The 15714-nt window shown below is 43.5% G+C and overlaps 6 protein-coding genes across 6 annotated transcripts; 5 read left to right on the forward strand and 1 right to left on the reverse strand.

Moving 5' to 3' along the window:
• Positions 1-27: 27 nt before the first annotated feature.
• KL928_004175 (uncharacterized protein) lies at positions 28-4011 on the forward strand (the record flags this gene model as incomplete). Its single annotated transcript, XM_043204844.1, has 1 exon — positions 28-4011. One exon carries the CDS (start codon positions 28-30, stop codon positions 4009-4011), a length of 3984 nt encoding a protein of 1327 aa, XP_043058242.1.
• An 84-nt stretch (positions 4012-4095) lies between these two features.
• KL928_004176 (uncharacterized protein) lies at positions 4096-4974 on the reverse strand (the record flags this gene model as incomplete). Its single annotated transcript, XM_043204845.1, has 1 exon — positions 4096-4974. The coding sequence occupies one exon, from the start codon at positions 4972-4974 to the stop codon at positions 4096-4098; it is 879 nt and encodes a 292-aa protein (XP_043058243.1).
• A 150-nt stretch (positions 4975-5124) lies between these two features.
• On the forward strand, positions 5125-10032 carry KL928_004177 (uncharacterized protein; the record flags this gene model as incomplete). Its single annotated transcript, XM_043204846.1, has 1 exon — positions 5125-10032. One exon carries the CDS (start codon positions 5125-5127, stop codon positions 10030-10032), a length of 4908 nt encoding a protein of 1635 aa, XP_043058244.1.
• A 263-nt stretch (positions 10033-10295) lies between these two features.
• On the forward strand, positions 10296-11045 carry KL928_004178 (uncharacterized protein; the record flags this gene model as incomplete). Its single annotated transcript, XM_043204847.1, has 1 exon — positions 10296-11045. One exon carries the CDS (start codon positions 10296-10298, stop codon positions 11043-11045), a length of 750 nt encoding a protein of 249 aa, XP_043058245.1.
• Positions 11046-11353: 308 nt separating this feature from the next.
• KL928_004179 (uncharacterized protein) lies at positions 11354-14632 on the forward strand (the record flags this gene model as incomplete). The annotated part of the gene is made up of 1 exon (XM_043204848.1): positions 11354-14632. One exon carries the CDS (start codon positions 11354-11356, stop codon positions 14630-14632), a length of 3279 nt encoding a protein of 1092 aa, XP_043058246.1.
• Positions 14633-14864: 232 nt separating this feature from the next.
• KL928_004180 (uncharacterized protein) lies at positions 14865-15551 on the forward strand (the record flags this gene model as incomplete). The annotated part of the gene is made up of 1 exon (XM_043204850.1): positions 14865-15551. One exon carries the CDS (start codon positions 14865-14867, stop codon positions 15549-15551), a length of 687 nt encoding a protein of 228 aa, XP_043058247.1.
• Between the last annotated feature and the right edge of the window lie 163 nt (positions 15552-15714).

Consider the following 15714-nt stretch of genomic DNA (forward strand, 5'->3'; position numbering starts at 1 on the left):
GCATTCACACTGCAATAGATAGTCATTATGAATTTCATAACTGCTCGCCAGCAAGCCAAGCGACTATCAGTATATGCTTCAAAGGGTAGAAGATTTGTGGGTGCTACAAAATCACGGAAGGCGACGTCATATGCCAATCAGACCTTTGGGAAGGGCCCACATCAGACAACTGCTATCCTAAATTCTAACAAGGTTTTTCGCAATCAGAAATCGGACCTTGAGGAGATTCTGCTCTCGTCTTCCGTTGATAATGTGCTTACGCCTAGCTCTAGCGAATTTTTCAAATCATGGAGTCTTTTTGAAGCTTGTTTGTTCTCAAAAGACTACGAGAGAGCTGATTTAATATTGCAGAGCCTGGCATCCTTGAATAACGCTTCAGATCCGAAAAACCCGCACAAATATTTTCACGATGGAATATGTGAGTTTCTCGCTACATGGGGCCGCAGCGAAGATGTGTCAATGGCGGATGTGGAGTGTTGGTTGAACACGTTCACTGCTTTTGATTCATCAGTCAAGAACGAGCCCAGAATTATCGCTTGGATCATTAAGCTAAAGTTTGAAAAAAACGCTTCTCTTGCTGACATTTTTGAAGAATTTGATCAGTACAACTTGAGGAAGTTTCGCAACAAAAGGGCTGATATATTAAGGTATGTTGACGTGATAGGTGTCAACAACGTCAGGACATTGCTTTCTGCAGACCCGACATTGGTTACCGAGCTTCCCTCAGAATATGAAAAGTTTTTCAGTTTATTGATGGGGAAGGAAAGTGAAGATGGCAGTACTGTCTCGGACATTCATCCGACTGGTATGGATCTGGAAACAATGGCAAATGCAAGTCACGAAAATATAGAGAACCATCCACACGAAAATCCTGCTCAAAAGGATGCGGCAGAAAGCAGAGCACCAGCAATAGTGGACAATCAGATGGATGAACTCATTCCTGTTTCTTCATTCAATTTGAGGGCAATCAGACATACACTTTTAGGGTTAGTGGATTCCTACAATGGAGATGGACAATTCCTAGATAAGTTCTTTGCTCTCGCCAAGCAGGAGAAGCTGGACATCGATTATGAGAAGTATGAAAACTTAGAAACAAAACTTGATTTTTTTGAAATGAAATGCGCATTACCCTTGGAGCAACACGAGAAATTTGATATCATTTTAGACATTGTTTCTGAAGAGCGCCAGAAGAAAGTGGAGTCAAACAGCGTTGAAGCTGCAAGACTCAAGTGGGAACATGAATTTGAAAATATAAAGGACAAAAGCATGCCAGCCTCCATAGGATCATATCTGCATGACTGGCTCACGAACATGCAACCCTTGATTGAGCAAGAGATCGAAGAATATTGGGTTGCACGGAAGCTCGAGAAGGATAATCTGCTCGAGGATACTTCAAGTTTTGATAGAGAGAGGTATTCGGAAAAGTTGAAGCATGGTCCTTATTTGACGCTATTGAAACCCTCCAAGTCTGCAATCACGACTATCTTAGAAGTTATCAAAACTTGCGTGTCCTCAGATCTTGCTCACGGGGCCCCAGTTTCCAAGGTGGTAATGGCAATCGGCCGTGCCATGGAGTTGGAATTTAAAGCTCAAAGATTGCTTGCTGCTGACATTGATGTTAACAAGAACTTCAAGGCCATAAGGAAGACCCCTGAATTCAAGAAGTTTGTCAGAGGAGCAAAAGCCTCTCAATTGATTCACGAAGCTGAGAAACGAGCTGAATCTTCTGTTGGTCAATCAATGGCGTTTGTTAGTTGGGATACAGATAGCCGGTGCCGCGTCGGATCTGTTATGCTTTCTCTACTTCTACAGGTCGCGAAAGTTGATGTGGAAGGAACCGATCCAGTTACTGGCGATACTAAAACTGCTTTGGCCCCTGCATTCTATCATACTTATGATTATCAAAATGGAAGCAAGGTGGGTGTCATTAAATTAAATAGCAAATTTGCTTCCAAGCTAGGCACTGAAAGAGTGGACAACACTCTCCAACCTCATTTCATGCCAATGATTGCAAAGCCGCGTCCATGGACTACCTACAATGACGGAGGCTACTATTTGAAGAAATCTGCGGTGCTGAAGGCTAAAAATTCGCCAGAACAGGCTGCATACGCCCGTACTGCTGCTATCAAAGGTAAGATGGATACTGTTCTTCAAGCTCTCAATAACTTAGGATCTACTGCATGGACCGTCAATAAGGACGTGCTTAAGGTCATGATACAGGTGTGGAATACAGGAGAGGAATTCTTGGACATCCCAAAATTTCGCGAAACACTCAACCTGCCTCCTCCGCCTTCAACAGATGCCAGTCTTGAAGAATTTTTCAAACACAAGAAGAAATGCCAGCTCATCTGTCGCGAGTTTTCGAAGGATCGGTCGATGAGATGTGATACCAACTACAAACTAGAGATTGCAAGGGCTTATGTTGGTGAACGAATTTTCTTCCCTCATTCTCTTGATTTTAGAGGAAGGGCTTATCCAATGCCTCCATACTTTAACCATCTGGGAAATGATTTGTCAAGAGGTTTACTAAAGTTTTGGAATGGAAAACAACTGGGCGAGGAAGGTCTGAAATGGCTCAAAATCCACGTTTGCAATCTCATGGGATTTGATAAGCTCTCGCTGGATGACAGAGTGAAGTACGTTGATGATCACTTAGACGAGATATTTGAGTCAGCCAGAGACCCTTTGGGAGGCTCTAGAATGTGGGTGAATGCGGACAAGCCTTGGCAATTTTTGGCTTCTGCAATGGAGCTGGAGCAGGCTTACAGATTACCGGATCCTACCAAGTTTATATCTCATCAGCCTGTGCATCAGGATGGAACTTGTAATGGTCTTCAACACTACGCTGCGCTTGGTGGTGATATTGAGGGTGCCAGACAAGTCAATTTGGTGCCTGCTGACAAGCCTTCTGATGTTTACACCCATGTTGCTCATTTGGTGGAGAAGTCTGTTCAGGAGGATCTTAAAGCTGGATTGGGGGAGGCTGAATTGGTGAAGGACATCATTAGCAGAAAACTTGTCAAACAAACGGTGATGACTAGTGTTTATGGTGTTACCTACGTTGGAGCGCGTGCTCAAATTACAAAGAGACTAAAGGACATCGAGTTTGATGAAAAGTACATCTCCGTGTCTTCGAAATATCTGACACAAAAGGTTTTCAAGGCTATTAGAGAACTCTTCGATAACGCGCATGCAATCCAAGACTGGCTCATAATTGCTGCAAAGAGAATCAGCAAATCTGTCAGAACAGACATTGACATTCCTCAGGATACTGATTACATGTGCTCGGTCATTTGGACGACACCTATGGGATTGCCTGTTGTCCAACCATACAGAGAGTACAAGGGAAGGCCAGTGCAGACCACGATGCAAACAATTACAATTGTCGATCCTTATCAACTGAAACGTGTCGATGGACGTAAGCAGGCAAGTGGATTTCCTCCAAACTTCATTCACTCCTTGGATGCCACTCATATGGTCTTGTCTGCCAACAAATGTTCAGAAGCAGGACTGGTATTTGCTTCAGTTCACGACTCATATTGGACTCATGCTTCAGATGTCTCAATTATGAGCAAAATTCTTAGAGAGCAATTTATCCATTTGCACACAAACAATCTAATCGAAAAACTGGACAAAGAACTTAAAATGAGATATGGTAAAAACCTGATGGTCATTGAGGTTAACAGTGCCAGCGATCTGGCAATTGAATACAAGAAATTCCGCCATGACTTGCTATCAGAGTTGAAGAGAAGCCCAACGTTGATTGACGAGGCGATGACCGAAAGAAAAAGACAGTTATTACTGCAATCCGGCAATAAGGATGATATCGAAAGAGCGCATAAAATGGTCACGCCGGTGACCATCGCTGAGAAATGCAATTATAAAAACGCACTTGGATTTGAGGGTAAGAATGGGACCTCGATTCTAGTCCCATTTGACTTGCCACCTATCCCTTTGAAGGGTGAGTTCGACGTGAATGTGGTTAGAGATAGTCCATATTTCTTTTCTTGATACATGTACGCCTTGTATATAACGAAAAATATATATTAATTTATAGTCTAGTATTTGTGGATTCTATCATGGTGTGTGGAACACCTATTGAGCGTCCTTACTAAACGGTATGATTTTCCCTTGTGCTTCCAAATTGTCAATCAGCATTCTCAGAGGTTCAAGTTCATGCGTATCGATCAGGTCAAATTCAATGACAAACGAGATGAAATGAGCAAAATACGAGTTCCAGTGTGCTTCCAGAGACAGGTGGACCAGCTTGTCAAAGTGATTGTGAAAGATGTGCGCAATGATTCTGAACATTTGAATGTATATCCCCTTTATTTCCTTCAAAAAGGAGGGAGGAAATGCCATTCCTGATTTCGTTGGAAATATTGTCTGGTCATTGATCTTGTTGTTAATCCATGTCAAGGCATGATCGATATATTGATTTGCAGGGAGAGAAACGGTTTTGCCGTTTGGCATCATCCAGACGTACTCAGTCTTCGGATCTGCGGTCATAATCGGATAGCGGTCAGGAGTCACGTATTCAGATATCACTCCGTAGAATTTGTTCAGATGATTGAATAGTTCAAAGGTGTTGAGAGCTAACCACTCATGATAATCCACATATTTCGGTAGTTGAACGATGGTCTTATATGAACCTTTGACAAGTGCGATTTTCACAAAGGGCTCACAAATGAAAAGCGGTTTTGGTGCATGTTTGCTGGGTTGCTGGCGAGTCTGGTTCGTGGATTTCAGCGATCTGATAGATTGCTTGGATGGCGAGTGCGTTCTTCTTAAGGAAAGCGAAGAGCCGTTGTTGTTAGAATATATCGACGCTTGCGTGTTCTGGTTATAGTTCAGCGAGGTGGATGAGTCGTTGTTCAAGTACAGTTCGTTATAATTGTTGCCCAGCTTATTTTGGTTTTTCTTCTTCGAGCTTCTGGTAAAGCCCCTTATTGTTAGAAGATTTGTACGACTCATATACTTACTTGATGGTGTTGAAGAACGACATGTTTGTCTGGAACTAGATTGTTTTTGATCAGTGTAGACATGTTTTTGATTCGACTCCGGGTAATTTTTCGAACGCGCATCTACCGCGAATCGATCAAAAGGTTAAATTCACAATAACAAATGGTAAACCTATTGAAGTCGGACTTGGATCTTGACTTAAGGCGAGTCCCTACGTTTAATCTTCACACAGATTTCTGCGATGCGTGTTTGGTACGCGAATTCGGGAACTATAGAGTTTATTTGACAGGCGACAATGAAAGTCTTCTTGCTGGCGAGAAGGCTATTCTTTGGCTGAAGGGAGGAATCGTGACACGGAATCTGAAGTTTGACTCTCAGATTATTAGCTGCTTCTTCACCAAGCTAAATGGAGACCGTGCTAACACTCGATCAGAAAGAGTTTTGGTTGTGGTCCTGAAAGAACAAATATGTGTCTATGAGAAAGGAGGGCGCTCCCAAATCGTGAGTTTTCCATTTCATATTCGCAAAGCGTTCAACTTTGAAAACGGCTTGGTCATCAGTAAAGAGTTCGAAAGCTCCGCACTAGTTTCTAACGATCCAAATCAAGCTTCTTCATCTCCTCTTTTGTATGCAGGTGGCATTCCTCCAATATCAGCAACATCTAGTACAGCTGGTTCAAACGAGAGCAATTTTCTTACCCTTCTTGACACTTTGGGTGAGCTTGGATCCATTGTGTCGTCGTCTACCACATCCTTTTCCTCGAAAGAAGAAATCATTTCATTTCCCTCAACATCGGCATATACCATAGCTACCACATATAATCCTGTCGAGAAGGCCATCACGGTTTATCATACAAGGTTTTTGCACAGAAATAGAAGCTCAAAATTGAGTTCATTATCATACCAGAGTCTCAACAGGAGATCAAGCAAAAAAATATACGTCAGCAAAACTCAAACCAACCCCCCAACTGTTAATGCTTCTGGATCCGTTACCGGTGGTAGTTCTGGACCGAACACAGGATCGAATGGCCCCAGAATCCTTGATGATCAGACCTTTGACACCAAACAAACACGATCGACCTCTGACGCAATGTCCTACGATAGAATGGCATCTGGGAGCGAGTTCAATATCGACACAGGCAGCTTTTTCATGTCAGCAAATCACCAGCAGATAGAAACAGCTCGTTTGCGAAAGGATATAATATTTACGAAGCTGACTTCCATAGAATTTACGGATGATACCGAGTATCTAAAGATATTTAACATCTCTTACACTGACCACGAAGCCATTGTGGTGTGCAACCGGAAATCCCACACAATAGAGTTTTTCATCTTTAGCAATCCAGGGACCTCGGTCAGCTTGCCTTCGCTGAAATCAACATATTCCGTCAAAGGATTGGATGCTGTATCTTTGTCAACGGTCTCAAAACATTCGGGATACATCATTTTGCTGTACGATCTTTCGCACATTATCCTCGTAAACCCATTTCTGGGACTTTTGTCATCAACAATCGACATTTCTTCGCATCTACCACCTATTAGGTTTCTCGACGATTGTTTCGGTTCGAACCTTTCTGTACATTGCGTGAACGACAAACACTATACCATACAGTTGAACTTACAACCACAAGACAAGCTCGTTCTAACTTTAATTGATCTGCTCAAATACCTTGCCAATTCTTACACCTATGAATACTTTTGGCTTCAATGGTGCGCCAATTGCTCTCTTGATATACCTCAAAACAATGACTGGCGAACATTTATCGTGACTTTACTTTCACTTACTCTGCCAGATGATTTTGAAGTTGGCACTGAGCTTAATGATAAAAACCTGGTGTGTTCCCTATTACCGTACGCACAGCTGGCAAAACAAAGCATCGAAAATCTGTCCACAGCATCCCATTCTGGAGGAGCGTATATGCTCACAGATTTATTACCCTCCATATTCTTATCCCTTCATCTCGTTAGAGAGGAGCTCAAACTCAATGTGCTGGCAACAGAGAAAATTGAGCAGCTTTCAGTTCTCTTAGCTCAGCTCTGCAGCTGGATGGGATGGACCGACAACTGGTTTAAATACTACATGCAGGACTCCAAAACCATTGATCGCACAACCAGATTTTTGACGGCGCAGCCACTGGTATCACCACCGAACCTTTATCAATCGTTGGCTAGCTTGTTTTCCAGCTCCATTGTTCCGTACGTGACATTCTCTCAGATTGCTGAAGAAGATGAGACAATTGACGAGCAAGTAACTCCACGCACTTTTTACATTTTGCGATTATTCGAGGCACTCATCTCCCCTGAATTTCAACCGGCAGACGTTGTCAATATGATGGTAGACTATAATATTGATGCTGCTATGCTAGAATCATTTCCTCCGGGCGTGTATCTGCCATTGAAAAATGCTATAATCAATTGCAGCGAGTCCGCTTTCCATTGGAACACGGGAGTTGACGAGCTTGAGTTGATAGGGCGAAAAGACCTTCTGGCATTCACCCAGAATGTAGCCAAAGAAACATCAAGTACAAGGCATGATTACACAGATGCACCACAAAAGGATATGGTGCAGATACTCAAATTTGTCAATGATCACGAAGCAATAAGTGCATGGGATGGTCAAGCTGAGGCTGATAGGTTCCAGGTGACTAAACTCATATATCATGAGGACCGCAGATTCTACGAGCTGACCAAACTTTTGCAGACATCTCGCGTACAAACTGCAACACTGAGAACTGACGACAAAATGGATGAACATGAAAAACTTGTCAGACAGCGTGCACTTGGAGCAAAGGTGGCTTTGCGAACATTGACCATGCCTCTGGGTAGGGGAGCTGTCTTCATTTCGAGTAGAAAACCCTTGATGACGGAAAGGTTCCCTATCCCCAAGATGAATTTCAATGCTCTGATTTTACCGGACATGATTAATGTCAGCTTAGAGAAAGATTCAATTGACCAAGAAATGTACAATTGGGGTTACTTCCACAACGGTGCATCATCAGGACTGACCATTTCCAGGGAATCTACGCAGATAAATGGTAGTTGGATTGTGTTCAACCGTCCACCGACACTGAATGCACAACATGCAGGGTTCCTTCTCGGACTTGGACTCAACGGCCACCTGAAAAAACTAGAAGAATGGCACATCTATAACTATTTGGGCCCAAAACACAACTTTACAAGTGTCGGCTTACTTCTTGGAATGGCTGCTAGTCTGAAGGGGACTATGGATATCAAACTTACCAAAGTGCTCTCAGTTCACGTTGTTGCGTTATTGCCTCAAGGATCAACGAATTTGAACGTTCAGTTACCTGTGCAGACAGCAGGCCTGATTGGAATAGGCTTGCTTTATTTGGAGACACAGCACAGAAGGATGACAGAGGTTTTGCTTTCTCAGATCAATGCAACCCTTACTTATAATGAAAAAGAATTTGTCAGCGAAGGATATCGACTTGCGGCCGGTATAGCACTAGGCTATGTCAATTTAGGAAAAGGTGAAAGTCTCAAAGCTACGAATGACACGCATGTCATTGACAAGTTATTCGCAATGGCTGTGTCAGTAAGGGATATACAGACCACCGAAGAATATGACAAATCGTGCGGAGGTGCCATCTTGGCACTTACGTTCATGTTTTTGAAAACAGGCAATCGTGAAGTTGCCTCAAAGCTTGCTATACCGCAAACAATGCAATTACTGGACTACATAAGACCAGATTTCCTGATGCTAAGGTGTCTCGGGGCAAACTTGATTATGTGGGATCAAATTCGAGATCATAGAGAATGGGTCGAGATGCAGATTCCTTCTTGTTTGTCCGAAACATACAATGTTGAAACGATAGGCGAGCTGGATAGTGATTTCCTTCCTTATCTAAACATCTTAGGAGGCATATTGCTTTCGATCTCGCTGAAGCACGCATCATCTGGAAATACCGAGGCTAAAGATACGCTTCTGTACTACTTTGACAGACTGATGAGTATATGTGCTTTGGAGCCAAGGAATTACGATGAACGTGTGGCGTTGATTGGTGCACGGAACATTATGGATGTTATGATTCTGGGGCTGTCAATCATATGTGCTGGAAGCGGCGACTTGTGCATATTCAGACGTTTGAGATTTTTGCAAGGCGTGGTTGACGAGTCGATGAATTACGGGAATTACATGGCAATCAATTCTGCACTTGGAATTTTGTTTTTGGGCGGCGGTCAGAAGGCTTTCCGGAAGGACAATTTTGGAATTGCTGCTCTTGTAACCGCTACCTACCCTGTCTACGGAACCAACAATTATAACACTGGCAGTGAATGCTCAGAAATTCATTTGCAAGCATTGAGACACTTTTGGGCGCTGGCAGTGGAAAACAGGTGCCTTAACGTACGAGATGTGAACACGAAGCAGCCTATCAAAGTTGACGTGCAAATTGAAACAAACCTCGGGTTGCTGATCAACCTCCAGACACCTTGTTTGATTCCAGAACTCGATAGCATCTCGAGAATATCTGTTGTCAATTCGGAAAAGATCTATTTCCCAGTGACACTCGATTTTAGGGAGCCAGGTACATTGGATTCATTCAAGCAGGCTCATTTAAATATATTTGTTTATCGCAAAAGGGAATACCAAAATCTGAGGCTCTCGTTTGACGATATGGTCAAGCAAGTCGAGACAGATCAGCAGATAAGCGATGATGCTGATTGCATGAAGGAGCTGGAGAATCTGAACATATTCAAGAAATTGACCCGTTTTGAGAAATCAACCATGGTCGAAAACAAAAACAAAGATCACAGGAAGAGCTCTACGGTTCTGGACTTCAAGCTTGAAGTTGAGAGATTGGTCAAACGTCCGCAAAATATGGAAGATTTGTGGAACCTTAAACTGCTTTTCAATTTCGTTGACAAGCTACAGGGAGCCGAACATTACGAAGCCTTTAGAGAGCCAAGTGAAATGTCAATGTCTGAGAAGTCAGATAACTATGCAGAAAGAACACAAACTGAGCTGAGCTTCCTGAATGTAAAATTCATTGAAAAGCTGAAAAACGATTTGTGGTCGTGCATACAAAAGTCGAGCAGCTGGTCTGGTTGAAAAATACGACAGCCCACTTTAGTTTTTTGTGGGGTAAATATGTGCCCGCATCGTCGCTGCCCCATTTTTCAAGTACCGGTGGGTGACATTCACAAATTTGTTGCTCCGTGGGGAGATTTTAATTTCACGCCGCAAAATTTCGGCCCCTCCATGAAATTTACCGATATACTCCAATTTTTACTGCTTTGCTTGCTGCAAGTAGGATAATCAAAAAGGGATAAATTTGCACTATTCTAGAAATAATATTATATTTTTGATTCCCTATGGTCCAGCTCTTCGTTGTTCACCCTGATCTTCAAGTCTCAAACTGTGATGACTGCCCGTCCGAGGAATCTTTAGGAAAGAAGAAGGACGCTTATCTGAACAGTTACAAACTCTATAACAAACTAATTAGACAGCTTTCTTCTAACCCCGAGATCACGGAACTACCAAATTGGTGTTTGACTAAAAATGCCGAACAAAACGTACGGAGGATACTTGAGCACGCTCGCGATGAGGATGTCTCGGTGGATCCGGAGACGATAAACGAGCTCGATGCGATTGACAATATGGATGATCTCAAATTATCGTCCTTCAAAGTGAGCGATGCCGACTTTTCCAAACAAGCCTCCTTGAAGGAAAGGGCTATGTCGCTGATACAGCGTTTGGATCTTCCGGACAATCTAGACAAGGACCTAACGGATCGAAAGACTAATAACTTTCTGGCTTTCAAATACCTCCAGATCGTGATGGATCTTTCTCTTATCGAGTACAAATACTTGCAAGTCTACTCGAAAATCAATACTGCAATCAAGAAGTATTTCTCATCTCCAGAACTGACGCTTGATATGGAAGAAGAGGGATGCAGAATAGTGAGCACTCAAATGGACTTTTTCAGAAAACTGGAGGTGCTTCTGAAAAACCTCAGCTCCGTAAAAGCAGAATTCGAGAAGAAGGTTCTTCTCTCAAGAAAGGACGTTATGCAACTGGTCCAAGGCTACAGCTCTTCTCAGAAGCAAGAGGTTGTTGGGTAGCCAGTGAATAGTTTATATGGGTATATTTTTTATGCTTGGATTATCTAAGCGCGACTATTTATGTTTTTAATCTCAAACACGGTAACACGGTGCGGTGCATATTCAAGAAAATATTCATATTCCAAGAGAATTTGTGGGAATGGAAGGAGCAAGAAATTAAATTTCATAATTGTCCTTTGTATTCGCATATTATCATACTAGAGTACGACGTTCCAGACTTAGAACAGGTCCACTCAACATAGACGTGAGACCTCTCCTTTTTCGCATCATTTAGACACTTTTAGGCATTGTTTTGATTCACTCATTTGATGACATCCGTGGCACCACAGAGAGTTTCTTCGTTTGCATCTAAGGCTGCCGTCGCAGCCACGGGCCATAATAACACTAACAGAGCTTTGACTGGCTCTCAAAGACAGATAGATCGTGTGGTGGAAAGTGTGGCCAACGCTAATAAAAGGCTCTCCCAGACATCTACTACATCCAACAGCAAACGAAAAGCTGAAAATAGAATCGGCCCCTGGAAACTGGGCCGGACGTTAGGAAGAGGCTCTACCGGGAGAGTCAGGTTGGCTAAGCACTGTGTTACCGGTCAACTATCTGCTGTCAAGATTGTCCCCAAGGCCGCTCCGGGTACAGTCACGCACTACAAAAATGGAAAGGGTCCCAAGATTGACGCAAACGGTTTACCGTACGGCATAGAAAGGGAGATAATTATCATGAAGCTTATTTCGCACCCGAATATCATGGCCCTCTATGACGTTTGGGAGAATGACAACGAGCTTTATTTGGTTTTGGAGTATGTGGAGGGAGGTGAATTGTTCGATTTCTTGATTAATCACGGCCGCCTCACGGAACAAGAGGCTGTGGGGTATTTCAAGCAAATCATTAAAGCAGTTGAGTACTGTCACAAGTTTGATATTTGTCATCGTGATTTGAAGCCAGAAAATATACTACTGGACAAGAATCATAACATCAAGATTGCTGATTTCGGTATGGCTGCTCTAGAGACCAAACATAAGCTGCTTGAGACATCGTGCGGATCTCCACATTATGCTTCTCCGGAAATTGTTGCCGGAAGAACATATCATGGATCTCCAAGTGACGTGTGGTCATGTGGAATCATCTTCTTTGCATTGCTGACTGGTCATCTACCTTTCGACGACTCTAACATTCGCAAGTTACTGCTGAAAGTTCAGACTGGGAAGTTTCATATGCCAGTCAATTTGAGCAGCGAAGCCAAGGATCTGATTTGGTCCATGTTAAGGGTCGACCCGCGCGATAGGATATCAATCCATGACATTTTGAATCATCCTTTGCTCAAAAAGTATCCAGAGACAGACGACGAGATCCACATAGCCCAGGAGGCTGATCTCAAAATGACAAAACCTATACATAATATTGACCCCGACATATTGCATAACCTCCAAACCTTGTGGCATGGTATTCCAATCAATGAGCTTGTCAGAAATCTACAAAGCGAGGATCAGAATTCCGAAAAGATGTTTTACTACTTGCTGGAAAAGTATAAGGAATGTCATGCTCAAGATTCTGAGGAAGAGCAAACACACTCAAGAACGCGAAAGCGTCCACCATCCCCTGCAAAGTCTGCAAAGCTAGGAATCCCTAAATCGACCAGTGTTCGTACCATCATCCAAGACGAGCATGGTGAGGTACTGAAGATGTCCACGAGGGAACTTCCTTCAACGGCCAACAAAGCACTCCCTAGAAGACCAACAAAGTCCAGTAGTGCCAACAAGACTAAAGCTCCCGCGATGATAGTCTCTTCTTCATCTCGAAAATCCGTTTCTTTCCGCAGATATAACAGTCAGAAGTCGCTCAAAGATCAATCTAAGCCATCTCGCTCGAACTCGCTTGCCAAATCAAAGAAACTGACAGTCAATCCGAAAGATCTGCCCAAATTACCAGAGGTCGACCTCAGTGACTTTACATATTTGGTTGACGCCGTTTTCACAGAGGATAAGTTTGACGTCGACCTAAAATTTGAGATATTCGAAGATAAAACAGACCTTATTTCAGAGGCCAAAGATTCCCTGAATGGTTCTCCTCGGAAATCAGACGTTAGGGAGAGCTTCAGTGAAAAGAATACAGTGAGGGAGAGGAACATGCATTCTCTCGACCCCAAGAGAAGAAATACTCCATTAAAAGATTCAAACTCGGCTTCTATTCGCAAGACAAGCGATGTCTTGCAGAAATTTGGGGTGCGTATGAGCAGACTTGATGATCTCGATTTCAAAGAGAACAAGGGGGATACGAGCTTCCCAAAGGCCCCATTGAGAAAATCATCGATTGGTAACTCGCACTCGTCAATTAGGAATCTTTCTTCTTATTTGGATCCACAAAATGATATTAGTCTGAATGACTACAACAAGCGCAGTAAACAAGAGAAACCGCCATCAAGAAAACTGCCACCGCAACTCGCAACAGCGAAGACATTAACTCATAAAGCCGATGTGTCTGTTGACGAATCGTTAATTTCATACGATAATTCGTACAGTCTACATTCAGCGATACAGATTCCCATTCTAACTCCCCAAGAAGAACAATTCAAGATACCGCCCCTGGATCAGGATAAATTCGCTGACGCAGACTCTGAGCAGAATGCAAAGTTTGTTTCCTCGCAGTCGAATCGTTCCATCATCAAAACCCATCGCAAGGTCGAATCAGCTACTTCTCAGGACTCTCAGCTGAACAAGTTTGTCCAACAGCCGTTCCCAACGATCCGATGCTCTTTGCTGGCTAATTCTAACTATGACATGCCTCCTGAGGAGGCTCATCAAAGAAAGCGGATGACTCTCACTCCCGAAAAGACGAAGAAGATTGAGACTGTGGTTGAAGAGCCTACGAGGGTTTCCGTTTTTGCCGATCCTGAGGTGGAGCAGCCACTCGTTGTGAGGGACGAGACAACCATTTTCGACGACGAAATCACAGAAAAACGAAGGTCTTCACGCCCACATCCTATCGATTTGGCTAGAACCAGAGAAAGAAGAGCTGCGGGATCACAGGTTAAAGCTAGAATTTCTTCTCTTATATCAAAAAGAGACTCCGCGCCCATTTTCCAGATTGAGAATTCCCCTATGGACCCTGATTTCAAAGAAAGGGAGCTAAGGGAACGCCAGGCCCAGACAGTTTCTACGAGTCCTCAGAAACGGCCAAATTGGTTCAAACGACTACTAGGTACGATCGAGAAGCAGGTCGATAGCCCGCATGTGAGAAGACGGGCTACGAAATTCAAGAGCACCCAATTCTGGAAAAAACAGCACATCATTGAGACAGACGTTCTTTCTTGTGAGCAGGTTATTGAGGGTTTGTGCTTGAAGCTGGATCACCAAAACTCGATAAAGCTTCGGCCGGGTCGAACATCAACCACGTTGAACGTGGAGTACGTGGGAGATTCTCGTAAAAATAGCCTCAATGTGACTGTGGAGACAGAAAGACAAGATGGCTACGAATACGGTTTCTCAGGGTGTGTTGTCAGACTGATGAAGAACTCGGGATCCACGAAAATGTTTAAGCTTTCGGCTTCGATGGTGGAGCAGATTATACGCGACCTGGAGTTGACTATATAAGAGGACTTCATATTCAAAATTATATTCGCAGCCTGTCAGCTAAAAAATGACCAAAAAAGAAATTGTCATGAAACGGTTTTTCTGCAAGATAGGTAGGTTGACAGGAGATCGACAAAAAACCGTTTTCAAAAACTAAAATTTAGCGTATAACTAAAATATGTTTATGGTACGTGCATCCAATATACATAAGTCTTCTAATCGTTAGGAAAGCAAACCTGTCAGAATCAGCGTGATGGGGCAGCTGGGAAGCGGCAAAAGCACCTTGGTGTTGCAGTATGTGCAATCGCAATTTGTTGAGGATATTGATGCAAACGTTCAGGATATGTACAAGAAGGAGGTGGCAATAGATGGCCAGCACTACCAACTGAACATCTTGGATATTGTCGACACTGACTACGGACTGGATCCAAAGACAGAAAACATGCTACGGGAGTCACAGGCTATCCTAATCGTGTACTCTGTTGTGAGCGAGACCTCTTTTGATTCGGTTCTTATGCGAGTCGTGCATGTACGTTCCCTCCTTGAAGGTAGGAACGTACCCATCATCTTGGTGGGAGCCAAGGCTGATCTCGAGAATTGCCGCCAAGTCTCCTCGTCCTCAGGGTTGCAGCTTGCCCGCGAACTTGGCTTAGCAGCGTTTCTGGAATGCAGCGCCAAAACAAAATACCAGATCGACGAAGTTTTCGAGACGGCCGTCCGACAAGCGCTCACCGAGGAAGTGGAGCCGACCAGATCTACAGAAGCCGATTCTCAGCGCGATACAGAACAGCCTACGGAAAGTGGCGTTCCCGAGGATATCGAAGGACAAAGGGAATCTGGAACTCAAACAGAACCACTAAACGCCGTGCAAGGAGCCAATCGTGCTCCCAGGCCTGCTGCTCGTGCCAGCAGCTCGAATAGATGTTGTATAATAATATAAGTGAAGCTCGATCGTGGATACTTTTCGGCAACACCCGTACACCATACACCGATTAGCCGACAGATAGCGCAAGGAATTTTTTTCAGAGCCCGCTCGGGTATTCAAGGCTAACAGCCAAGGCTGTAGTTGTGAAGGTTTAGCATATATATAAGATAAGCCCCGG

Source organism: Ogataea angusta (genome assembly GCF_019207475.1).
Source record: "Ogataea angusta isolate 61-244 chromosome Unknown 61-244_NODE_9_length_489604_cov_89.567313, whole genome shotgun sequence".
NCBI classification, from domain to species: Eukaryota; Fungi; Ascomycota; class Pichiomycetes; order Pichiales; family Pichiaceae; genus Ogataea; species Ogataea angusta.